Here is a 23,218-nt window from a genome sequence, read left to right on the forward strand (position 1 = left end):
ATTTGTTCCTTTTTCTATAGAGGCAATAGGACTAAATCTATAGTGCCATGTGCACATTACTTGTAAATTCTTATGTTAGGACCAGATGGTCTCATATATTTCCACTTCCAAAATTATCTTCATTATACTTTAGTCCCTTCATCTTTAGAGTTGAGGAAACAGATTACTTTGTTCAAAGAGAGAGCTAGAACTGGAACATAGGCTAATACTTGCTAGCCATGCTTTAAACTAATATCAGCCAAATATGGACATTCATGTATCATTTTCAGATTTTTGCCATATATGTGTACTTACTAATCCTATTAATACTATTGAAATTGACTTCTTTAAATAAGTTCTTTTTAAGGAAATGTTTTGCTACTATAAATGAAAACCCCCCACTTCCTAAAAATAGAAAGTAACTCTAAAAAAGAATCTGAATCAAGACAAAGCAGTGTTATTAAAACTTAATTTAAATTTTCAATTTAATTAATTCTTGTTATTAAAATTTTAATTCTTGCTGTTCTTGGTCAGAAGTGTGTCAAAGCAATGTTTTCATGTTTGACAGCAGTACCTTAATTGTCTAAGAAGACCACATTTAAAACCTCTAGTTAAGCTTCTGCTTAGCTTTTTAAAATGGAATCCTTCTTTAGGGGAGAAAAGATATGGATACATGTTCATATATTAAAATATGATGCAGTGTAGATTAGATGGTCTTGTTATATGGAACTAAATTGTTCTTTAGTTAATTTTTCTTAAAACTTTTACATTTTTACATTGAAGGATTTAGTTAGCTTCACATCAGTTTCTTTTTCTAAATGGGGTATTTGATCAGTATAGTTTATTTTACATAAGTGAACATTTCTGCACAAACCTAATGTCTCATAATTATGGTGCTATACCTATATATTGATTTCTGTAAACTTCGAACAATTTAATATATTAAAATCTGGTCATCAAAAGCAAATTCATCTGGGGAGATGAGAAGATTTTATAGCATATTTGAAGGAAATGTTTTTCTTAAAGTAATTCTTTACAAATGTGTCATTTCTTTAATTTAGTAAGCAATTTTAAAATTTACCAACAAAAAAGTTAGTGTGTTTGTCTGGATTGCTGGTCTAAATATGTATGTCAGTTACAAGGGAATACAAGGGCATCAAAAAAGCTAAGCCTTGTTTTTTACTTGTTCTTACTCATTGGGCTACAAATATTCTTTCTTTTTTTTTTTTTCGCGGTACGTGGGCCTCTCACTGTTGTGGCCTTTCCCGTTGCGGAGCACAGGCTCTGGACGCGCAGGCTCAGCGGCCATGGCTCACGGGCCCAGCCGCTCCGCGGCATGTGGGATCTTCCCGGACCGGGGCACGAACCTGTATCCCCTGCATTGGCAGGCGGACTCTCAACCACTGCGCCACTGGGGAAGCCCAAGGGCTGCAAATATTCTGTGTTGCCTTCTCTCCAGAAGTGTTGCTGTACAAGCATATTTTACTGTAATGTAGAAAAAGGCAAGTAGGCATTTTTCATTCATGAGTTGCTTATGAAACCAATTAGTGGAAGGATAAAACCAAGAGACTTTCATGGGTTAGCTAGAAAAGTTTTCTTGTGAAACCTTCATAACAGGGCTATCAGGATGACCAGGGAGAGAATGGATACAGGAAGTACGTAGTCCCATTAAACTTCTGATAAAATAGACATCATAGTATTGTGGGGATTATTTATTGTAGTGATTTTTCTGGCTTATCAGAAGTGCTAGTCTTTTGTTTTTCATACATGTGTCAAATTTATATTTTTAATTAAACTTTTTATTTTGAGGTAATTGTAGATTCACATGCAGTTGTAAGAAAGAGAGAGAGATCCTTTGTACCCTTTACACAGTTCCCACCAATGGTAATAGTTGCAAAACTATATAGTACAATATCACAGCCAGAATATTGACATTGATAAGGATACAGATACATTTCCATCACCACTGTGGTTCTTTCCTGTTGCCTTTTTGTAGCCACGCCCACTTCCCTCCTACTCCCCCCGTCCTTAACCTGTGGCAACCACTTACCTGTTTTCTGTTTCCATAATTCTGTCATTTCAAGAATATTATATAAATGGAATCATATGTAACCTTTTGAGCTTAGATTTTTATACTCAGCATAATTCTCTAGAGAGTTGTCCATGTTGTTTCATATACCAATAGTTTGTTCCTTTTTCTTGCTGAGTACTATTCCATAGTATGGGTGTACCACAGTTTAATCATCCACTCAGTAAAGAACATCTGGGTTGATTCCAGTTTTTGGCTATTACAAACAAAGCTGCTATAAACATTTATGTACAAGTTTTGTGTGAACATAAGTCTTGATTTCTTTGCGAGAAACTCCCAGGAGTACAATATATGTATTACCTTAAATAATTGCCTTAAATATTTCCTTTACATACATTTGGAACTACATAGGACAGTTAAAATTTTTGCTTTGACTGTCAGACCTAATACAGAAAATTCAAGAAAAGGAAAGCTTATTTACCCATATTTTTACTACCATGTTCTTTCTCTTTTCTGATGTTCCAAGTTTTTTTTTTCTTATTTATCTTCTGTCTAGAGAATTCCCTCTAGCCATTCTATTAGAGTAGATCTGCTGGTGACAAATTCTCTTAATTTCCCCTCATCTGAGAATGTCGTGATTTCCCCTCCATTTTTGTTGGGTGTAGGAATCTGGTTGATAGGTATTTCCCTTCAGCACTTGAAAAGGGCCACTTCTTCTGGCCTGTATAGTTTCTGGTGAAAAATTAATTGTCATTCTAATTGTTTTTCCCCCATAGGTAGGGTGTAGTTTTTCTCTGACTGCTTTTAAGAAAATTTCTTTGCCTTTAGTTTTCAAAAGTTTAATTATGATGTGTCTTGGCATAGATTTCTTTAGTTCTATCCTGTGTGGGGTTTGTTCAGCTTCCTGAATCTGTGGTTTTGTTTCTCTTTTCAGATTTGATGAGTTTCAGTCATTATTTTTTAGTACTTTTTCAGCTCCACTCTTTCTCCTTTCATTCTGGACTCTGGTGATAAAAATATTAGATCTTTTGCTGTAGCCCCACAGGTCCATGAGGCTCTGTTTTTTTCTTGTTTTTTGTTTTCCAGTCTATTTTTCTCTCTGTTGTTCACACTGGGTACTTTCTGTCTTCCAGTTCACTGATCCTTTACTACATTCCTTCCATTCTGGGCTGAGCCCATCCAGTGAGCTTTATATATCTTCTGTTTCTTTGCAGAGACTTTCTATTTTTTTTGTTTGTTTGTTTGTCTATCCCAAGCTTGTTTGTAATTGATTACTGAAGCATTTTTATCATGACTGATTTAAAATCTTTGTTAGATAATTCTCACATCTGTGTCATCTAAGTTTTGGCATCTGTTGATTATCTTTTTGCATTGTTTTAATTCTATCTAGTCCTTGATATAATAAGTGGGTTTTCTCTGAAACCTGGACATTTTTGTATTAAGTTCTGACACTGGATATTATCCAGACCTTCTATTTTCACTGGCTTTTCCTCACATTGCTCTGTCAGGGGAAGAGGGGGAGCCTCTTTGTTTTACTGCCAGGTGGACATGGAAGTCCAGGTTCCCTCCTCAGCCTCCATTGACACCTGAGGGAAGGAGATCCTACTGAGTCCAGGATGGAAGTCCAGGCTCCCTGTGGTCTCCACTGACACCACTAGGGCATAGGAGGGGGCATGTTACTAGCCAACAGGCTGGAAGTGCTGGCTTTCTACTTGCCCTGCTCTGACACTACCTGTGGCAAGGAGCAGGGCCAGGGCCAGGGGAGGTCAGGCTGCCTCATTATGGCCTCATGAGGTAGAAGTCTGGGCTCCCCACTCAGGCCTTGCCGGTGAAGGTGGTGGTGGGGTCACAGTGTTTTCTGTGGTGTTAGCTGCAGTAGAGCAGTCATTGTCAAAAGTTTTCCGTCTTGCTAAGGCTGCCGTTTTCTTGTTCCTTCGATTAGGGAGGCCAGGCATTTGTCAGGTGTTTGTTTGTTTGTTTTTTCTGTCTGCCAGTTGGTATTTCCAGGTTGCTAGATTCTTCAGCTCCAAGTCTGGGATTATATTAGGCAAAAAGAAAACCCAGAGAACTCGCCACTGAGTCGTTCCTTGAGGCCCAGAGGCCCTAACTATTCTGCCTTCTCTCTACTTCTCGGAGTCTTCTCATGTATTATATATAATGTCCAGGGTTTTTAGTTATAATTGACAGAAATAGTAGGGAAAATAATGTCTACTTCATCTTCCTGGAACCAGAAGTTGCTAAATTTACATTTTTAATGTATTTAAACTGTTATATCAAATATATAACCATTATTGAGGAAAATGTCACCTACTTTATATATTACGTACATAATATTGTGCTCACAAAGACTGCTAGAAAAGAACATCTTTATTTAAACTGAAATTCATTGTTCAAATTATTAATGAAAACTTTTCCCCTCTAGGAAATAATGCAAAAGGTGTCCCAAGGCTCCTGACCAGTGAACAGAGATTTGAGAAAAACAGCCAAGCTCATGTTTTCTCCTGATCAAGAAAATCATCCATCCAAAGCACCAGTAAAATACGGTGAACTCATTGTCTTAGGGTAAGGTTTCTCCATCTGATGAGCATATAATTGAATGATATATGGTAACTTGAACATCTAGGTTGAAAGTACCTTTTTTAGAATTTATATCCTACCTATTTCCAAAGAGTATTTAAAGCTACAGAATAATATTACCAAATCAAGAAACTCTTTTAATTCTCATTTTAATATCATCTTTTATAAGTACTCAAATGCTACATAAACTCTGCCTCACCCTCACCCCTAGAAAGGACAAACCTTAAAGATGAAGTAAAAGAGGTATTTGTCTAAAGTCACATAGCCAGTCCATTTGTCTTTCCTGTCCCTTTTAGAAAACTTGCCTCAGCTGACTTTACCAGAAATCCCCTCTTTGCTTAGGTGATTTCATGTAGGTTAGTATTTATTTATTCCTTTCCCCTCTGAGGTAGTTGCTGCTTTGTGCTTATAGTCCTGTACTTGAAGAAAAGAGTTGTATAGACATGACGATATGATGATTCTGCAGCCAGGACCTTGCTACTTGTTTACTTCAAAAGTAATCTCATCCATTCAACTCACACAGATATAATCTGTGATTGAGGAATAGATGATTCCATTATTTCAGTTTATTCAATCTAAACTTGCCACTGCTGTCAAAATGGAGACACAGTGTTACTCTGTTTACTAGAGATCTCAGAAACTAGAAATTGTGAAATTTACTTTCCCCCTACTGTTTCTCTCCTGCCTAAAAAGCGGCTCTAGACATTATAACATGTTTTAGAATCAGGTTGGTGCAAATCTTCTTTAAATGAGAATGTGTCCATTGTTTCAGATAAGAAAGTAAGAAAAACTGGGGAGATAATATGGCATTACTGAGCTTGACTAGAAGCCAGGAATCCTGGATTCCAGTGCTTATTCCAACACTGCTAGCTGTATGGCCTTAGGCAAGTCAGTTAACCATTCTGGGCCTTAGTTTACTCTTCTGTAAAATGACAGTTAGACAAGATCATCTAAGGCCCTTTGAGATTAAAAAAAAAAAAAAAGCAGTTTTTTTCCCAAAAACAATTTAAAAGATTATAAACAATATAGTAACTACAATATTACAATTTCAAATCACATAGGTTTTGATGTATTAATGACAAACAGCTTTTAACCACCAAAAACTTTTCAAAGTTAAATTCTTCAGGAAATTTGAGTCATTTGAAGACTTAGAATTTAAAATTTAGTATATGGTTTAAACTGGCTTTTAGCCTAGCAGTTTCTCAGTTAATCTTATCAGTAGTAGTTGTCTCTGTACCTGGCACTTGGTATCTTAAAATGCAAATAATGCTTCGTCTCAACCCTCTAGAAGGAGAAGTCAAGCATAAGGTTGTCAGTTTCATGCTGTTGCTCTTTAAAAAATGAGCTCTGAGCTGCTGGAACACAGTGTGGGAATAGAGAGCATATGTCCAGGAGAGGAACAAGGCAGGCTCTGGGTGGACAGTAGTGAGGGGCAGTGAAGAGCCCACAGTAGGTGGGCTGGGGCCAGCACGGCCTAGAATAGCAGACTTCATGCATTAGCTGCCGGCGCCACTCTGAACTTCCAGCAGGGGTTTTCTCCAGTAGAGTCAGAGTGTGTGACATTTTTATAAAGCTTCAGTGTAATTGCTGTATCTGACAGTCTTTGAGTAAACTCCCTTCCCTTCCTTGTCAGACACTAATATAGGCCATTTTACAAGTACATTCTCCTCCACCCTCAAAAGTGTCCCCATTCCTTGCCTCATTTTCCCCCAGATTAACCAACTGTAAATAAGAAACCATCAAACCAAAGATTTTTGTTGGGAGGTGAGGGGATAGTACATGAGGAGAGATTATGATTAAGCTACCGTTCATGCCGCAACGGTGCAGTAAAGAATGAAAAAAGAGTGACAGACACCTGGATTCCAATCCTAGCTTTGCCAGTGTCACTTGTGTGACCTTCAGGAAATAACGTAATTCCTCTGAGCCTCTGAGGAACTTAATTCCTCTGAGGGATAACTTAATTCCTAACCTGTAACAGTGGCTAGTGGTGCCAGTCTCGCAGTTTTTATGAGAATGGATTAAGGGAGGTGATGTGTGGAATAGAACCCACTAGTGCCTAGTACATAGTAACACCAAAATGTTTTGAACTTTTTTCCTATTAGTTCAGTCCTTGCTTACTTGCTTAGCTTTAGGGCGTATATATGCTATCATGGAGAAATGGTCATAAGGTCTGAACAACAAAAGTATGTTTAACTGCCACCTAGTTACACTCAGGCAGGTTTTGCTGACATAATGTGAATGTGAGTGTGTACGTGGCAAGTAGCTGAGACTTAAACAAACCTAAAAATTCCTTATTTCAGAAGTTCAGCTATTTATAAAGTGTTTGGTTCATAGTTAAAGGAGATTATATTGTACTTTTAAAGGTTGTATTAGCACATGCAAACATTCACCTTTTTAAAAAAATAGAATGAGTCATAAGAAGTCAGATATGCCATTAATCAGCTCTTGATTATCTTGAATAAAAGAGGGAAGGAAAATACAGATAATTCAAAGCTGTGTGTAATCCAAAAGGTACTTCTCTGTGACTTCGAATGTCACCAGAAAGAATCTCATTTTGTTTCACACTCAGGCAGCTGGTCTGAGGATCAGCAATTGCTAGAAGTTAATTCCAGACACTTACAATCTGCTAATACATAATTAATTGGGGACTGATATCCTCTAAGACAGTGTAAAACATTTGTTTTAGAATTGGTGTGGTTCTTACATGAGATCCCCTAAACTTTTTTCTCCTCCATCAGGTATAATGGGTCTCTCCCAAACGGCGATAGAGGAAGGAGGAAAAGTAGGTTTGCTTTGTTTAAAAGACCTAAGGCAAATGGGGTGAAGCCCAGCACTGTGCATATTGCTTGTACTCCTCAGGCTGCAAAGGTAAAAAAAAAAAAAAAAAACACCCAAAAAATAAAAACTAAATGAATTAACTTGGAGAAATTGAAAGACTTGTACTTGCTGTTCATATTCTTCAGCATTCCCTTCACATTCTGTACCAGAAGCTTCCTTTTGTTTGGGTGGGAGACACTTTGGAGATACAATATCTGAAGAGCTGCCATCTGGAAGAGCATAGGACTTTTTTTTTTTTTATAACAAACTGGGATCAGTGGGTGGAAATTAGAAGGAAATAATTCCTTTTTCTTATTAAAAAGGTGTGGGTGGGGTGGGGCCAGGGCTTTATGTAGTATTTGGAATTGTGAAACTCCCCTGAGAAGTAGGGTGTCCTGCTGTTACCAGAGAGACCCTGCCTGGGCTGGGCAGGGAATGTGGTTCATAATATTTGCATTCAGGTACTAGAAGCATGTTTGGATGGGGTGATTTTTTTTAACTAAAGATCCTATGGATGCTCTTGTTTTTATTTATTTTTTGTTTATGATCCTCATGGCTTTTAGCATACTGCCTTGAACACAGTAGACCTGAATAATTATTAAATTGAATCAAAGCTATGAAAGCAAATACCCAATTGTGTCTATAATATAACTTCTCAATCTCCTGGCCTATTTAATGCTTCTCACCCCCTTTTTATTTCCCAACGAAGATCTCAAGAAGCTGGGCCACCATTTCGGGACCCTTGGGCTTTTCCTAGACAATAAGGGGGAATTTTCAGATCTTTACATTTCCTGTGAATTCCTCTACTTCCAATTTTATAACAGACTGAATTTGATACTGTGGTGAGTGAATAAAAATTACAAAGAGTTCTTAGACTTCTGGAAGTATCTATATCTTTAGCTAAGCAGCCCTAGAATGTATGTTAATATTACACCATCTGAGGTACATTTTTGTAGGTTTAATAAACGAGAGAGAAATTGGCATACAGTGCCTTGCTCTAGGTCACAGCTCTGGTCCCTGAAGTCAGTTGGATTTTTGGCTTTGTTTTATATCCAGTGTGGTGTCTAAACAAGAGATGTTATGCCTTGAGTAGTCTCCTCTTTTACTGTTCAAGAACCAGTGAATGTAGAAAAGGGACAATTTCTTTTAGGTGTTTCTTTCTGCTCCTTTGCAGAGAAGGGATGTGCTGATAAATAATAAGCAGGTGGTGGAGTGAAAGGCTTATTGATCCAATCTGAGGAGCTTCTTTCCAGTATTTCCCCACAGAAGTGCTCTTGACATTTTGGGTGTGCCAATTCTTCTTTATGCAGGACTGTCCTACATGTTGTAGGATATTTAATATTCTTGGTCCCCAGCCACTAAATGCCATTTAAGCCCTCAAATCATTGTGACAGCCAAAAAATGCACCTACATATTTCCAAATTCCCCTTACACAGCTAATATTACCTCTGGTTGAGACCCACTATCAGAAATCTTTCTGATCCTTACTTCTGTAATTTCCTGTTCTGTACTTTTCTTCATATTTTTACTGTCATGCTCCTAATGTTTCATTGTTGGCTCCTTTTCATCTTTACTAGGCAACAAGAATCTTAGGGGTCAAAAATTGACATTTTCCTCTTTCAATTTTGGAGGGATGTGGTAATGAGGTCATGAAGAAAACTAATTGTTTAGTCTGGCAGTCATCTGGGATGAGTGGTTAAACCCTGCCTTCCAGTCCAGTGAGAATTTGATGTAGTTCTTATTCTTAATCTAAGAGTAGATCTGATAGTTTAAAAAACAAGCAAACAGCAACAGAAAAAAACCAGGGCTTACAATCTCAAAGTACACAAAACCTTTGTTTTTAAATCCCTTTAGCCATTAAGAATTAACTTCCAGGGCTTCCCTGGTGGCTCAGTGGTTGACAGTCGGCCTGCCGATGCAGGGGACGCGGGTTCGTACCCCAGTCCGGGAAGATCCCACATGCCGCGGAGCGGCTGGGCCCGTGAGCCATGGCCGCTGAGCCTGCGCGTCCTGAGCCTGTGCTCCGTAACAGGAGAGGCCACAACAGTGAGAGGCCCGCGTACCGCAAAAAAAAAAAAGAAAAGAATTAACTTCCAAAATACTGAGCAATTCTTTCATTGAAAAATCAGCTGCTTAATGCTGAGTTAAAATAATTATAGGTTTTCAAACCTTTAAAACCATTTTGTAATGTTTATGAACACATAAATGTGTAGTAAAACATGTTAAGTACATGAATGGGAGTGACCTACACTGCACTCTTGAGGTTCAGTACCTCCACACAGAGAGGGAAGTAGGGAAGGACATGTAAGCAGCCTTCATTATATCTGCAGCTTAATTTCTTTTAAAAAGTCAGAAGCAGAAATGGCATTAGTAAGAATGATAAAGCTGGGTAGTTAGTACCCAGGTGTTTGTTTATTCTCTTTGTATATTTGAAAATTTCATGATCTTAAAACTATGGGTTTAAGGCTTTATCTATTACAGATTAGCTACAGATTAAAACCAAGTAAAATTTTATAATGTCAAAGTTCTAATTAAGAAAGTTTTTTCATTTAGCCTCTTTACTGCCTATAGTCATTCTTCTGTGTCTTTCTGTTTTTTCTTTTATGCAACCTGTTTCCCCTTCCTTTGTGCAGGTTTTTCCCCCTCTGCTATTATCGTCAACTCATATACATAGAAAACGCCTGAAAACAAAACTGAAAAGTTCTTTTTAGCAATGTTTTTAGTTTGGCATAAGTCAGAAGTACAGTCATAAGCATTGTATCCATTTCCTTTGGTATATTTAATCATTCTGTGAATTTTTCTGTATCTAGCCCAGCATATGGCAAATATTTGTCATCTATAAAGTCACAGAATGGCTAGGAAAACCAATTATCTCTGCTTATTTGTTAACTTTAAACCTCTTTGAGTTACTTTAAAAATAAGATTCCTCTTATCTTGCAAGATTTTTGTATTTTCTCCTTATCAGAGCACTACTGAGTACTGCTTTCAGTTTCTACCTGGGATTTGGTTTTGATTACCTTATAATTTAAAATACTTATAATGGAGACTCAGATTGTATAATGTTTTTATACAGTGAACTTAAGTTCTTACTCTATAATTGCTTCAGTGTACAGGCATACCTCAGATATATTTGGGGTTCAGTTCTAGACCACCACAATAAAGCAAATCACAACAAATTTTTTTGGTTTCCCAGTGCATATAAAAGTTATGTTTACACTATGCTGTATTCTACCAAGTGTGCAATAATAGTATTGTGTCTAAAAAAATAATGTATATACTTTAATTTAAAACTACTTTATTGCTAAAAAATGCTAACCATCATCTGACAATGCAGAGTTGCCACAAACCTTCAGTTTGTTAAAAAAAATACGCAAAATCTGTGAAGCATAATAAAATGAGGTCTGCCTGAATTCTTCCGCATCCCACTTAACCTAAGAAACCACTGTCACAGCCGAGGTTACGCAAGAATTATTAATCTCTACCCTAAATTTCAGGGGGAAAATATGTTACACACATGATAAATAGATGACCTTTCTTTTTTTATGAAAAGATTATCTATTTTGATTGACCTCCCTGCTAATTTTTGCTATTGATCTTTCCTTCCTTAGGCAATAAGCAACAAGGACCAGCATAGCATATCATACACCTTGTCTCGGGCCCAGACAGTAGTGGTTGAATATACTCATGACAGCAACACTGATATGTTTCAGGTATTGTAACATCTACATTTTTTTTTTTAAGTTAAAAACCTGTTGTAAGTGACTTGTGCTGTGGTCTGATTAAGGATTGTCATATTTGAATGCATTTCATTAAAACATATATTGATTTCTAAACCTCATATGTAGAAGTCCATGTAGCATGGTTAAAAGATGGGCTCTGAAATCAGAATTCCTGGTAAACATTACTTAGTTACTCTCTGCCACAGTTTCCTCCTATAAAGTGCAGATAATAGAACTTCCCTCAGGTGACTATTAGGAGGCTTAAATGTGTTAATACCTATAAAGTCCTCAGAACTGTGCCGGGTACCTGGTAAACTTAACTGGTAATATTAGTAGCTATAATAATTATTAGCTATTATTATCTAAAAAAAGGAGCCAAGAGATATTTTGTACACATTTATGATTTCTTTTTTGCTATTACTTGTCTCCTTCCTCTCTAGGCAACTGAAACTACAGGCAGTTTCTAACTGTTCACATCATATATGTGGAGTCAAACTTGCTTCTCAGCACATATTTGGTCAAAGCTATTGGCAATAACAGTTTTTATTTCTCTCATTCTTTGTACCAATCCAGTGCTGATGGTTTTATAAAGTGATAGATGATAGAAAAGCTAAACCCAAAGACATAAGCAAAATTCATGATATCTTTTCCCTTAATATTGGGTTTTGTAAGGCCTTGGGCTTTTTTGAAACAAATGGGACATAAAGTACCTAATAATGTTGTTCTTATAATTGTAGTCCCAATGACATTTCAGTTTTTCTTTATTTTAAAGAATTAAATGAATATGAAAAGGCCTGGAGATGTCTTTGCTGTAGTCAGTAACAAAGTATTTCTTTAAAGTCACTATCCCCCACATCCTTTCAATGGAATGCTGAATTTTTTAGAACAGTAGAAATATTTTTAGTTCCAAAGGTCTGAGACCATTTTCTTTGGATATCATATTCTTAAAAATAAAGGGACATCCAATGTTACATTTTTTAACCAAAAAATTTCCCCCTAACACTATCCAAACTAAATAAAGACTTTGTACTTCGTGGCAGGATAAAAACACTGAAGAATTTTATCTAAAAGTGTGCTGATATAAGGAATTCTTAAAGCTCAACTATGCAAAGAATGACTTAAGAGTCATCATCTTTGTAAAGGGTCAATATTTTTTCTTAGTAACGGTATTCTTTAATTTTTATGATACTACTTTATAACAAATACATTAATGAACTGATTTCTAAATGTTTACTTTAAAACTCTGTGACATTTGTCACTTCTGTCATTTCTTCCACTGATTTCCTTTTTTCTTTTCAACATTCATCTTCCAAAATGAAATTAATTTATACTTGCTAGACCTTTGAAGATGTTTAGTTCACTGACACCTCACCCAGCAGAACTTTGTTCTAAGAACCTTGTCTCTCTGAAACATGACCAAGAACGAGGAATAAAACAAAAAGGACATCTAGGCATATAAGATAAATGCCACAAAGTCCATGCACTTTTCCCTGCTCCCTGGAGAATCCCTTAGGCCATCACTAAGAACCTTTTGAAATACTATTCTTTGAAGTTTGGTTATTTGATTTCTCAACCCATGGCAGAATTAGAGTAACTAGTTAGAGGAGGGGTATGCTGCTAGAGACAAATATGCCCAACAGCAAGAAATGATAGCTGACAACCTGACAGAAAAGACACAAGAATCCTGTAAAGTATACATAAGACCTCAAAGCACGGCTTTGTAAGCCTTTAACATAAGGATCAGCGTTCCTCTACACCTTTATAGCACCTGAAGACATCAGGGCAGCTCAGCTCAATATAAAGGTATTCATAGTATAATGTCCTGGAGTCATCATAAAAGATTTACTTTTATGTTCATTATATTCTGTTAAGGAAACTAGAGTAATACATGGTAGACATATTTCTGTCCAAAGAGGTTAAAATTAAAATCTGCAGCCACCCAGAAATCTCAGCCATCCTAAACTTTTCATTCCCTGAGGTTTCATATATTCTGGGTTGTAAGTTCCTACTTAATTTTATGCTCTAAGTGATTACTACATCAGAGGGAATGTGACAGATTGGTTTTCAAGGGTATAGATGCCCCAGAGTTAAGTATGATAAGTTTGAGCATTAGAAATTTCAGAGGCTTAATGATTTCACCTTACTGTTTGTGCCTTTCTTGAGTGGATTTTCCATTGTGTTCCTTTGAATAGGTTTATAGATATTTGTTTTTCCCTTAGATTGGTCGGTCGACTGAAAGTCCCATTGACTTTGTAGTAACTGACACAGTTCCTGGAAGTCAAAGTAATTCTGATACACAGTCAGTGCAAAGCACCATATCAAGATTTGCCTGTAGAATTATATGTGAACGGAATCCCCCATTTACAGCACGGATTTATGCTGCAGGATTTGACTCATCAAAAAACATCTTTCTTGGGGTAAAAAGCTTTTTTCCTAAATGTTGCATTGTATGACCACTTCTATTTCCCAGTTATAAATAAACAGAAGATCACTATTTTTCCTACTAGGAGAAGGCTGCCAAATGGAAGACATCAGATGGACAGATGGATGGCTTGACCACCAATGGCGTTCTTGTTATGCATCCACGCAATGGGTTCACAGAAGACTCCAAGCCTGGAATATGGAGAGAAATATCAGTGTGTGGAAATGTATTCAGCCTGCGTGAAACCAGATCAGCTCAGCAGAGAGGGAAAATGGTAAGTACTGAGATGTAGCTTCTTTTTTAACAACAATAAACTCATAGGGTGAGTTGGACTGAGTGCATTACATATTCCCAAAAACTATTTAATCTTTTGCTGACACAGAGTACCAAGTATGGCTATCCAGTGCTGACAACCAAATACTATACCAGGAGGATAATATCTTAATGTTTCAATTAGAACACTCTAAAAATTTATTCTTCTTTTATATTATGTTAATATATTTTAAAACCTAAGCTTTCCCAATTTAAACAGCACTCTGTGTATTTTCTACTTGTATCTATATATCTTTGACCAACATATTTACCAAATTGGAAATATTAAACTTACTGATTAGCCAGAATTTTTAATCATAAATTGTCTTTACTATAAAGCTGAAAAGAGATAAGTTACTGCTCAGTATTTTATCCTTGATTTTCAAACCCATATTTTTCATGACTACCATTTGAGTTTCTTAAATAAACAACCAGAGGAAATCTTGATTCTTGAGTAAGGAGCACGTAAGACCAACACTCTTAGGTAAAAATCCAAAACTCAGTGGTCAATGTGTTTTTTTGATTCTTTTTTCCTCTAGGTGGAAATTGAAACCAATCAGTTACAAGATGGCTCATTAATTGACCTCTGTGGTGCAACATTGCTGTGGCGTACTGCAGAAGGCCTTTCCCACACTCCTACCGTGAAGCATTTAGAAGCTTTAAGACAGGAAATCAATGCAGCACGACCTCAGTGCCCTGTAGGGTTCAACACACTAGCATTTCCTAGTATGAAGAGGAAAGATGTTGTTGATGAAAAGCAACCATGGGTGTATCTGAACTGCGGCCATGTGCATGGCTATCATAACTGGGGAAACAAAGAAGAACGTGATGGAAAAGATCGTGAATGTCCTATGTGTAGGTCTGTTGGTCCCTATGTCCCTCTGTGGCTTGGATGTGAAGCTGGATTTTATGTGGACGCCGGCCCTCCAACCCATGCGTTTAGCCCGTGTGGGCATGTGTGTTCAGAAAAGACAACTGCCTACTGGTCCCAGATCCCGCTTCCTCATGGTACTCATACTTTTCATGCAGCCTGTCCCTTTTGTGCACATCAGTTGGCTGGTGAACAAGGCTACATCAGACTTATTTTCCAAGGACCTCTAGACTAACAGACCATTGTCCTCCAGGACTACATTATACATTTATAAGCTAAGTGATTTGGGTTTTCCAACCTGTTGTCCACATCACAGTTTTTCTGCTCTGGTCATTTGCATTAAGATGAAGAATTTTTTTAAACATTTATAATAAATAGTAGCAATTTCTGAGCAAAAATCTGGGAAACTCAAGCAAAGGAATTTCCAAAAGTACCAGACTTCTGAATTCTGAGTTTTGAAAATATATTTTGAGGAGAAAAAGACATAGTCTAATTTGATGCCTTCATTTTAGTGTTTTGAATCACCCATCCTCAGTGTTGAAAAATTGTTTTGTATAACTGAGGGTACTGTTGGTTCAAACTATGTTAGTTTACAGTTTGTTGCAAACATTGTAAAATACAGCAACATGTATATTAACTTTTTTTCTATTTATCTTTATTATAGAAAATATCTTAGAATGTTCTTGGTAGAGTAGCATGGTAACGATGGTCTCACACTCTTGGTGTGAATGGTAGTTTAGCAAGCATAGCTCAAGGATTTGCAAAGTTAGGAAGAAGGACAAGAGAGCCTCTCTCCCCACCCCCATCTAAATATGAAATTTGGTAAATTAGAATACTTTGTAAAACAAAATTCATATTAATTACCATTATGTAAGAGGTGTTTGTTTTTAACCACATTGAAGATAATCGGGAAAGATTTTTTTCCTTAATGTTTCTCCCAAGTGTAGTACTATAACAAAAACTTAATGCTAAGAAACATTTCACATGCTCCTTTGAATATGCAATTTAATCTAGATTATCTATTTTTCTCCCATGATAACTAATCTGTTTTTAGTATCAGCAACATTTGGCAAGTTTATTTTTTAGATATAAACTGTGGTTCATCTGTTCACTGTTTCTAGAAAAAAAATCATTCCCATGAGAAAAAGCATAAATAACAAGAAAGGAGAGTGACTTGATTTGCTTTTAGAAAAAGAAATGCTTAATTAACTATCCTGTATTTGGACTTATTTAGGTAAGAAATTTAGAGATATAAAGGGTTGAATGACAACAGTGCTCTTTTTTTTTAATCTAACAGACCAGCCTTAACTGTGGGCTTGAATCCTAAAAGGACAGTTGCCACAGTGTGACTCAAGGAAATGCTTGGTTGGCAAATGAGCACCAGTGACAGCCAAATGGAGGGACATACTTGCATGGTCAGTTTATTCTCTAATTCCAGTAAGTTCTTTGCTTTCAGAAGCAAGAAAACATTTCTTCTCCCCTCCCCTACCCCCCCCTTTTTTTTTTAACACACCACAAGGAAAGTATAGACAGTTGCACTACATCAAACTCTTTGTGACACTTGTAGAAATCAGTACACTTTTAGATTAGACAGAATCATTTTTTTAATCTTTTGTTTTCCTTTAGTTCGAAAAGTTGTATTATACTTAATTGACTCTAGCAAAATTTTGTATGTGGTAGCACAGCTTTAATTTATCCTATTACAGTGCTGTTCTGAATTTTCTTTTGGTTTTTAAAAAACAAAACCTGTTGCTTAGAAGCCATGAACTATTTTACTTTACTTCAACTTGTCAAAATTTCCTTGTTTTAAAAAATCATTTGGGTTCACTCAGGAAATGCATGTCAGGAAACTTTGTATTATAAGTTGACTAGTTGTGATGTATCAGTAACTGCTGTTACTCCTTTTTCAAAGAAATATAATTGATTTTGAAGTTTTCTAGATTGTCACATGCTTTGTGACTAATGCAAGGAAATCAAGTCCTGTGTTGTATTTGTTCTAGTCATTTCTATTCAGGCTATATATTGTAGCTGATTTTTATTTGCAATTAATTTATTCAAACTGAGTAAATACTTTTCAAAATAGATATTTGAATTTGCCTTTGTGAGTTCATTTTTGCATAACGGAGAATGGGAAACCAGAAGTGAAAACTTGTGGACAAATCTAGTCCACACTCCAAAAATATTCACTTGAAATAGATGAGGAGTTTGCATTTAATGTAACACTTTAAATCTCTGGTTCTCTTGGGAAAGCATCTCTTACTTATCAATAGAGGAACTTCTTTAGTGGTTGAATAATTAAGGCCTTTCTCTAAGTCAAGCCCTGCTGGAGAGATGGCCTGTAGCAAGTTGCCTACTAGACCGTTTAATAGTGCCTCGGTGATCATAAAAGGTTCATGTTCTTCCCAAGGTGCCTGAATTTCCTCCTACCAAGTAAGAAAAATCTGGTTCACTTTCTATCAAATTTAAGTTTAGAAAACTCAGGTAATTTAAATCTTTAGTCATACTTTTTCTGTTCAAGCATTTTAATTATTAGTTCTGTCATTTTGCCAATGCCTAACAATACTTTTACTTATTCAGTTGTATTAAGGGAATGTCAGTATTCTGGCCAAAGAGAAAAAGTTGTATTTAGGTCTCCTAAATGCACTCTCAAGAAAGACAATCTTTATGGCTCAATTCTTTTATCAAAATGATCTTACTTTGTTCCTTACTTTGTACAGTGAATTAAATTTCCCTTCAACTAAAATGTTAGGGTCATGAAGCAAGACAGGGTAGATATCTAGAAAGAGGAGTCTTTCATCACGTTATCTTCTCGAAGCTGTGTTTGCTTACTTTCATGATATAAAAATCTTCTAGTACGTGTGAAACAGGATAGGAATAAATAATCATGTAAATATATAATTACATCTAACATGAGTACTCCCACTCCAGTCTTCCTTCAGAAGAGTGCCCCAAGAACCATGTGTGATGCGTGACCTTCTGACACGTAGACTGAGTGAGGGCACCAGTGAAAGTCCATCCATTATTTCTTTAACTTTATAAAAAAAAATATAATTCCAACATGTTGACCCCTCATCCTAAGCGATCATCTTATGCTGCCCCACTTTATAGACCACTGGCTGAAAGATCTGTGATCCATTCTTTGGTTTTTGTGTTCTAAGCATTAACCATGTAGCAAATCAGATCACCAAAATACTACATAACTGAACTGTATTACTCTATCTCCCACTCCCACTTTCAGAATTACTCCTATATAAGTATACTCTAAGGCCATGCCCTCAGAATTTTACCCACACATTCTTACAACGGATATTTGAATAGCCACTGTGCAGACAAGCCCTGTTCTAACACTGGGTGATATAGCAGGAAACAAAACAAAACAAAACCCTGCCTTCATGGGGTTACGTTCTAGTGGGTAAGATGGAAATGAACATGAAAATGAAAAGACATATAGTATGATAGATAGTGAGCAGTTCTGAGGGACCGATAAAGCAGAAAAAGGAGATACAGAACGTCACGTGTGATGGGCGTGGGTGTGTGGAGTGTTTGCAGTATTAAATAGAGCAACAGAAAGCCCCGCTGGAAAGGTGGTATTTGAGTAAAGATCTGAAGGGAGTGGCTACTTAGGAGAAGAGCATTTAGGCAGAGGGAACACCAATTGCAAGGGTCCTGACGCTTGGAACATTTCTGTAACAGCCAAGAGGCCAGTGTGGCCACGTGGCGTGAAGCGAGAGGAGGAGCAGGTTAGGTCAAAGAGGTAAAGAGACAGAAGAAGTGGGGCATGGGGGTGGAACTAGATCTCAGAGAGCCTCCTGAGACTTTTGGCTTTTATTCTGAATGAGTGGGGGGCCATAGGAGGATTTTGAACAGGGGAATGATGTGCTCAGACTTCGATTTTAATAGGATCCAAATAGGCTGAAGTGGAGCAGGGAGACCAGTTAGGAGACTGTTGCAGTAATCCTGGAGGAAAATGATGGCGACTTAGGTCAAAGCGTGGGGGCAGTGGAGCTGATTTGAAAAGTAACCAGAATCTGGGTATGCTTTGAAGGCAGAGTTGATGACATTTGCGGCAGATCAGATATGGGGTGTGAAAGAACGAAGAGGAGTCAAGGATGACTTGGTTATTAGCCTGAATAACTAACTAGAAGGATCAAATTGTCATTTAGTGAAGTAGAGAACAGTTTGTGGAGGAGGGTGTACTGACTCTGGAACTTAGATTGAGACTCCTCTTAGAGGAGGTATTTACCGAAAACTGTCTCTGCTTTTTTCTTTTCTTTGACTACTGTCAAAGTTCTTAATTATTATCATCAGTGTTCCCCATGTATCCTATGCTAGCTTAGAAACAAAAAAGTATTCCTCCTGATTAAGGGCCAGCTTCCTTTCATTGAAATAGAGAGTCAGGATACTTCTCATGTTTCTCCCTTTGCTTTGGCTGCCCTCTGAGGAAATGAAGTTCTGTTTTCAACTACAGTAACTTCCTTTAGCCAACTTGTTCTGATACAGTTTTTCTCCCATCTCGCTCATATACACCTTTTTCCTTAGCTCTTGCTTTTAAAAAAATTCTCAGTTTTATTGAAGCTTAATATTTTGTTGCTTCAAATCCTTTCTGGCAGTGGCAGAGCACAGTTGTGTTTGTTTTAATTTTAATATTTAAATGTTAACGGAAAACAAAGAACTCTTGAACCTATTTTATAAGTCCAGATTTTAATATCCAGCTTCCCTTAAGGAAATATGTCTGTCTTTGATAATATTGTCAGCAGAAAATGCAGTAAAGAAGATCAAAAGAGTTCTTCTAGTAATCATAGTAAAATATCATGTCCAAACATTCTGTTACATGATATGATGGGAATGCTGGTTTGTTTAGACTGACATTAGATTGTAAACCCAGCTATGTATGCTAAACTACAGCATAAAAATTCCTCACAGCTAACATTTGAGCGTTTGCTATGTGCCAAGCACTGTTTAAAATGCATCATTCTAAGTATATTACTGATTTTATTTAAAACTCAAAACAACCCTTTGAGAGAGGAACTATTATCTCCATTTTATTTATTTTCTAATTTTTATTGGACTATAGTTGATTTACAATGCTGTGTTAGTTTCTGCTGTACAGCAAAGTGAATCAGTTAAATATATATATATATGTATATATATGTGTGTGTGTATATATGTGTGTGTGTGTATATATATATATATATATGTATGTATGTATGTATCTCCACTCTTTTTCGCTTCTTTCCCCATATAGGTCATTACAAAGTATTGAGTAGAGTTCCCTGTGCTCTACAGTAGGTACTTATTAGTTATCTGTTTTATATGTAGTAGTATGTATATGTCAATCCCAATATCCCAGTTTGTCCGTCCCCCACCTTACCCCCTGGTAACCATAAGTTTGTTTTCTATATCTGTATGTCTCCATTTACAATAGAAACCAGACACAGCAGTGTCTAGTAACTTGCCCAAGGTCCACATGGCTCGTCACTAGAGGAGTCAAAATTTGAACCTCAGAAGTCTTGCTCCATACCTGTGTACACAGGCGCTACATTTTACTGTCCGCCCCCCACCCTTAATAGAATTTGAAGTCTTTTTTTAAATCAATTTTAAACAATTTTTCAAAAATGATTTAAGGTGGCTTATAAAAATTATAATTAAGAACGTTAAACATCAATAGTAAAAATTTTGGGAAGAACAAAAGTAAAAGAATTTGGTATTATAACGAAGTAAGATAGAATCAGCATTGGCATGAGTACACAAGTAGATTTAATGAAGGCCCGTAAACTTGCTAAAGGTGAGTCACAAATCGATTTAGTGCCAAGGTGTTTAGTAGGTTATTCAATAGGGGAACATGATCAGTTACAAGATCCAGGCAGCTGCCTGGAAGGTAGCAACACATCCACTGCTACAGATACTTGTAATCATTTCTGGTCCTGCAAGCAGAGAAATTCACATTCAGGAAGCAGTGCCATTCCTTCATATAAGTAGATTCATGCAGTATTTGTCTTCCTGTGACTCGCTTATTTCATTTAGCATAATGTCCTGAAGGTTCATCCATGTTGTTGCGTATTGCAGAATTTACTTCTTTTTTAAGGCTGAATAGTATTCCAGACTATATGTGTATGTGTGTGTGTTTATTTATTTACTTTATCCATTTATCTGTCAGACATACAGTTTGTTCCACTTCCTGACTCTTGTGAATAGTGCTGCAGTGAACAGGGAGTGCTAATATCTCTTCAAGATTCTGATTTCAATTCTTCTGGTTAAATACCCAGAAATGGGATTGCTGGATCATATGGTAGTTTTGCTTTCCGTAGAGGCTGCACCATTTTACATTCCCACCAACAGTGGGCAGAGGTTCAGTTTCTCCAACTCCTCGCCAATACTTTGTCATCTTTTGTTTTTTGATAATAGCAACCTGACAGGTGTGAAGTGATATCTTTTTGTGGTTTTGATTTGCATTTCCCTGATGATTAGTGGCATTGAGCATTTTTTCCTATACTTGTTGGCCATCTGTATGTCGTCTCTAGAGAAATGGCTATTCAAGTGCTTAGTCCATTTTTTAATCAGGTTATTAGTTTATTTTACTATTGAGGAGTTTCTTATATACATGGTTTGCAAATATTTTTTCCTATTCCATAGGTTGCTTTTTCATTCTGTTGTTTCCTTTGCTGTGTAGAAGCTTCTTAGTATGTCCCACTTGTGTATTTTTGTTTTTGTTGCCTGTGCTTTTGGTGTCATATCTGCTGCTTCCCCACTTTAATGATGGAACACATTGAAAGAATTCTTTCCCAGGTTGATAAAGGGCTGTCATGGTACCTGGCACATGTAGATGGTCAAAAACTATTTCTTATATAATTATAGAAAACTGTTAGAACTCTGAACTGTTAAGCTATCCAAACAGTCTGAGTAGAAGCATTAACAAAAACAGTCAAAAGAATGAAGGTTACAGAAGCTGTTTATTTAATCAGAAAATGTGTTTTCAGTGGTCAAAAAGACAAAAATGGAAAAGGTGGAGGTATGGCAAAAAGTAACAATTACTAGAAGGTTGACAGGGCAACAAGGAGAAAACCCATGGGTGGTGTCAGAAGACAACAAAAAATATTATCCTGGAGAAGAGAGAAGAAATATCAATTATAGCCCAAAAGTATGTCATCCAGAAATTCAAGGTTTTGAGCCTTTTATTGGTTGGGGAAGACACAGAAAACAGCCAAGATTGAAAGGGAAAGTTAAGATCTACCCACCTTAGAATTTCCTAAAGTTTTACTATATCATATTCCTGTATAACTATTAATAAAAATATAGAATATAAACTAGAAGGGATCTTGGCAATTAAGTTACAGGTGAGAAACCAAGGCCTTGTTAGGTAGTAGCTACCAATTGATAAATCCGGCACTAGAAGCTCGGTCCCCTGTGTCCCCTAACAGTCTAAATTATCATGAACTTGAGTCACCAAGATTCAGTTAAATTCCCATGTTTTGTTTGTTGAAGCAGAGATTAAGTACATACACTTTAATCGTTTTTCTTTTTAAATTCAGAGTGTCAGCAGAGTTAAAACATCAACTCTCATTGTCGTGTAAACAATGGCTCCCAAACGTAGGGGATGGTCTGTTTCAGAATTCTTTTCATTAAAAGGATATCTAGTTTGGAAATGAAAGATAAGAGTAGGGAAAGAAAATCAACAGTTGTTCAGTAGTGTCGCTTATAGCCATTTGGCCTGTACGTGAAACATTCAGCCAACAAGAGCGCTCACTCAGTGACAGGGCACTTATTTTACTTTTCTATTTATTGTGAAGTTAGCACAGTTGTTTTGCATACCGCACCTGTGCAGGAATGCAACACATTCAGATACCCTTCACTTTCAGTAGGCTTCTTTTTCAGCTGACCTTTGGAAAAATAAGTTATTTGAAGTGGTGATTGTAATGTCTCATTAAAATGTTAAAATTACTGTATTGTCAAGCAACTCAGAATTTTTCTTGGTCCACAATGTAATTGAATAATAATAGCAACCGAAACCCTAAGTGCTCATAAAGTTATCTTAATCTTGAATCATGAGGGGCAGATCTTTAGGTGGAGAGAGAGGAGTTAAATTGGGCTAGGTGTACAGACACAAGAAAAGGAACTTCCACAAGAAAGGCTGTCAGAGACCTGTAGGTGGTAGGAGCTCCCAAAGAAGGGATGGGCTCTGGTGACAGCTGAGAGGAGTAATGGGAGGAATTCCCCACTGTGGGTCTTGGTAACATGTTAGGATCCCTAAGGCGGTTACTTCCAAAGTTGAGTTTGCACAGGGATTGGGGGTGGGAAGTTAGAGAACTTGTGGCCCCCAACAGAGAAAGCATAGTAATTATCCTGATGTCCAGGTGTGGAAATTATGGGCAGGAATCATTACATCCAGAGACAGGCAATTTCTTGGATTCCCCCTTCACCACCACTGCCTCTCTCTCCATCAGTTTCTCTCTCTCCCTCTCTCCTTACCCCCCTCCCCACACCCCGAACACCTG

General features: G+C 36.9%; 1 protein-coding gene across 3 annotated transcripts in view; it reads left to right on the plus strand.

Annotated features, from left to right (window-relative positions):
• The window catches only part of PELI1 (pellino E3 ubiquitin protein ligase 1), a 48,536-nt gene extending 31,726 nt beyond the window's left edge, over positions 1-16,810 (plus strand). For all 3 annotated transcript variants that reach the window (XM_060168855.1, XM_060168854.1, XM_060168856.1), the window contains 6 exons: positions 4,431-4,570; positions 7,324-7,453; positions 11,011-11,112; positions 13,341-13,538; positions 13,629-13,817; positions 14,395-16,810. In XM_060168855.1, the coding sequence (XP_060024838.1) occupies positions 4,500-4,570; positions 7,324-7,453; positions 11,011-11,112; positions 13,341-13,538; positions 13,629-13,817; positions 14,395-14,961 (1,257 nt within the window). In that variant the 5' untranslated portion in view covers positions 4,431-4,499 and the 3' untranslated portion in view covers positions 14,962-16,810. The remainder of the gene's footprint in view (positions 1-4,430; positions 4,571-7,323; positions 7,454-11,010; positions 11,113-13,340; positions 13,539-13,628; positions 13,818-14,394) is intronic.
• Positions 16,811-23,218: the final 6,408 nt, after the last annotated feature.

Source organism: Lagenorhynchus albirostris, chromosome 13 (assembly GCF_949774975.1).
Source record: "Lagenorhynchus albirostris chromosome 13, mLagAlb1.1, whole genome shotgun sequence".
NCBI lineage: Eukaryota > Metazoa > Chordata > Mammalia > Artiodactyla > Delphinidae > Lagenorhynchus > Lagenorhynchus albirostris.